General features: G+C 40.3%; 1 protein-coding gene across 1 annotated transcript; it reads left to right on the forward strand.

Moving 5' to 3' along the window:
• Window positions 1–1,632, forward strand: LOC127239848 (UPF0481 protein At3g47200). Its single transcript, XM_051258191.1, has one exon. It carries the CDS (start codon window positions 144–146, stop codon window positions 1,476–1,478), a length of 1,335 nt encoding a protein of 444 aa, XP_051114148.1. The 5' UTR covers window positions 1–143; the 3' UTR covers window positions 1,479–1,632.
• Window positions 1,633–3,077: the final 1,445 nt, after the last annotated feature.

Below are 3,077 nucleotides of genomic sequence, written 5' to 3' on the forward strand. Positions count from 1 at the left end.
ATAATAATATCATATACAGTTCCTTCTTCCCTGTCACTCAACCTCCCCTGTCAATCACTCACACTTCCGGCTTCCATCTCCGATGACCAATCGGACCACCTGATTTCCGCAGTTCCTCCTTCCAGATCCTTCCTCCAACCGCCATGGCCGACGCTTCCAACGCCGGAAACGATCACAAACTCCAGATCTGGCAAGTCAACAAGGACCGACTCACCTGGATGCACCAGAAAATCGCCGACACGCCGCGAATCTTAAACCAAACCGCCGGAAAATCCTCCTGCTCCATCTTCAAAGTTCCCCAATCCTTCATCGACGTCAACGGCCGGTGCTACCAGCCGCACATCGTCTCCGTCGGCCCCTTCCACCGCGGCGACCCTCGCCTGAAAATGATCGAAGAGCACAAATGGCGGTTCCTCGGCGGTTTGCTCAAACGAACGGCGGCGAAAGGCTTGAACCTCGAAAACTACCTCGAAGCCGTACAACCGCTCGAGTCTCAGGCCAGAGACTGCTACTCGACGGCGATCGATCTCTCCGCCGACGAGTTCGTCGAGCTCCTCGTCCTCGACGGCTGCTTCGTCATCGAACTTTTCCGGAAGTTCGCCGGCGTCGTCGCCTTCGACGCCGACGATCCATTGCTATCCTTATCGTGGATTTACTCCTTCTTCCTCAGAGATTTAATTCGATTGGAAAATCAAATCCCCCTTTTCATCCTCCAGCGGTTATTTGACCTAACCCTAATTTCCGAATCTTCCCCAAATTTGGTTAACCTAATTCTCAAATTCTTCAACAATGCTCTCCAGAGATCCGACGAGTTCGTCAACAGCCGCCGGAATGTCACCGGAAAACACCTCCTCGACCTCCTCCGGTCGACGTTCATCCCCACCGGCTACGACGAGGGGAACGAGACGAACCGATCGAACACCAACGTGATCCAATGCATATCGAAGCTCCGCCGCGCCGGAATCCGGCTCGAAACGAGCGAAAACGATTCCTTCCTCGCCGTTGAATTCAATCGCGGAACGATCCGAATGCCGACGATCACGATCGATGATTTCATGAGCTCGTTCTTGCTCAATTGCGTCGCCTACGAGCAATGCCACCGGTGGTGCTCGAAGCACGTGACGACGTACGCGACGCTCCTCGACTGTTTGATCAACACGGCGAAGGACGTCGAGTACTTGTGCGATCGGAACATCGTCGAGAATTATTTCGGGACCGACGCCGAGGTCGCAAAGTTTATAAACAACCTCGGGAAGGACGTGTCGTTCGACATTGATATGTGCTATTTGTCGGGTCTCTTCGACGAAGTTAACGACTATTATAGGAATCATTGGCACGTGCATTGGGCGAGCTTCAAGTATACGTATTTTAACACGCCATGGTCCTTCATCTCGGCGCTCGCAGCCTTCATTTTGCTCGTTCTTACCGTCGCGCAAACGTTTTATACGGTTTTGGGTTATGTCCGGCCGCCGGCTTAGCCTTATTACAACCGTTTGGCTCGCTGCTCCCCGAAACAAAACAAAATGTTTGTACTTATATAGAATGTTTGTATATTGAATGATTGTTTGTATCTTAAGTTATATACACGTTATTGTATTGAATGATAAAATTCACTATAGGTGTGGTAATACATAATAATCCCTCCATCATTTAATTATTTTATTTTATTATTATTTTATCATTAAATAATATTTTCGTTTGTAAAAAATTATTATATTTTTGTATTTTCTTTTTTACTATAAAAAAATAATAGACGGGAGAAGTATAAAACAAGCAATAAAAAATAATACTCCCTCCGTCCCGTTGGAAGGGTGGCGTTTGTTTTTGCACGTAAATTTTTGAATATTAGTATTATATTGGATTGTAGTAAAAAAAAGACAAATATCCTTACTAGTATAGTGTAATATAAAATTAATGGTATTTGTGTAATATTTTATAAGTTGAAAGGGTATTTATTATGTTAAATTGGGACGAATGAAAATGAAAAATGGTAACCTTTCAATGGGAATGGGACGGAGGGAATACTTCATTTATACCTGCTAAATGTATATATTTATTATATATACAGAATTTTAAAAATAAAAATATTTAATTGTAATAGATAGTTTAAACTAATGCAAAAAAAATTGTTTTTCCTTTTCTCTATATTAAAAATAATGGTATAATGATATATAAGTAAGAAAATAAGAAATATTTTTATTATTTATTTTAAAATCAAACAATAATTCAATATAGTATTTTAAATAGAAAATAGTTACAATATATTCTATTTTCTAAGATAAACTAAAAGATTGGATTATAAATAATAAAATAAACCAAAATCTAAATTTAAATTTTATTTTCAACTTATTATTATTTTCTTTCAAAAACCTCGAAATAAATACACACTTAATTGTGGGTCTTATAATCGAAAATAAATAATTACTTAATTAACGGAGCAATAATAGCTGTATAGCCCACTTTCAGACGGTCCAACAAGACATCATATTAGGCCTTTTCAATACTTCCACTTTCCCCTACGTCTTCCAATTTTAAATAAAAATATTATTCGCAGGCCTTTGGGCCTAAAACTGGGCCTTGACTGTACCATTGGGCTTTGACTTTTGACCAAATACAGTTCAAAATACGGCCCGGCCCGACACGTATAGGCCTTTCTTAATTGGCAAGGTTAGGCTCGGCCGCACGCGGAGAGGCGGACCCCCAGCGCCGCCCGCGAATTGAAGTGAGAAAACTCTTTCCGACAAGAAAGGTGACAGCTGGGCCACACGTGTACGCGAATTCGCCATAAATATCTCGTCGGCACTCTCACCACCAGCAACAGAGAAAAAAAAAAAAAAAAACTTTAGCCATTAGGTTGTTTGATTAGCTTCTCGTTCAATGATTCGAACAATATTATTTATTTTATTTTTTAAAAGCGAAATTAATTTATAGTACTTTTCTGAAAATATCTAATAAATAAATTGATATTTGAAAGAACAAAATATATTTACGAATGTTATAGATTGCCTATTTGTACTTATATTAAACTATGACACTGCTTGTTTAGAACTCTCGTTCCAAAACAGCTATTTTTTATT

The sequence above is a fragment of the Andrographis paniculata genome, unplaced genomic scaffold (genome assembly GCF_009805555.1).
Source record: "Andrographis paniculata isolate CXL003 unplaced genomic scaffold, ASM980555v1 Contig78END, whole genome shotgun sequence".
Taxonomy (NCBI): Eukaryota; Viridiplantae; Streptophyta; class Magnoliopsida; order Lamiales; family Acanthaceae; genus Andrographis; species Andrographis paniculata.

Coding starts and splice junctions, on each gene's coding strand:
- LOC127239848 (XM_051258191.1), top strand. CDS start 144: ATGGCCGACGCTTCCAACGCCGGAAACGATCACAAACTCCAGATCTGG.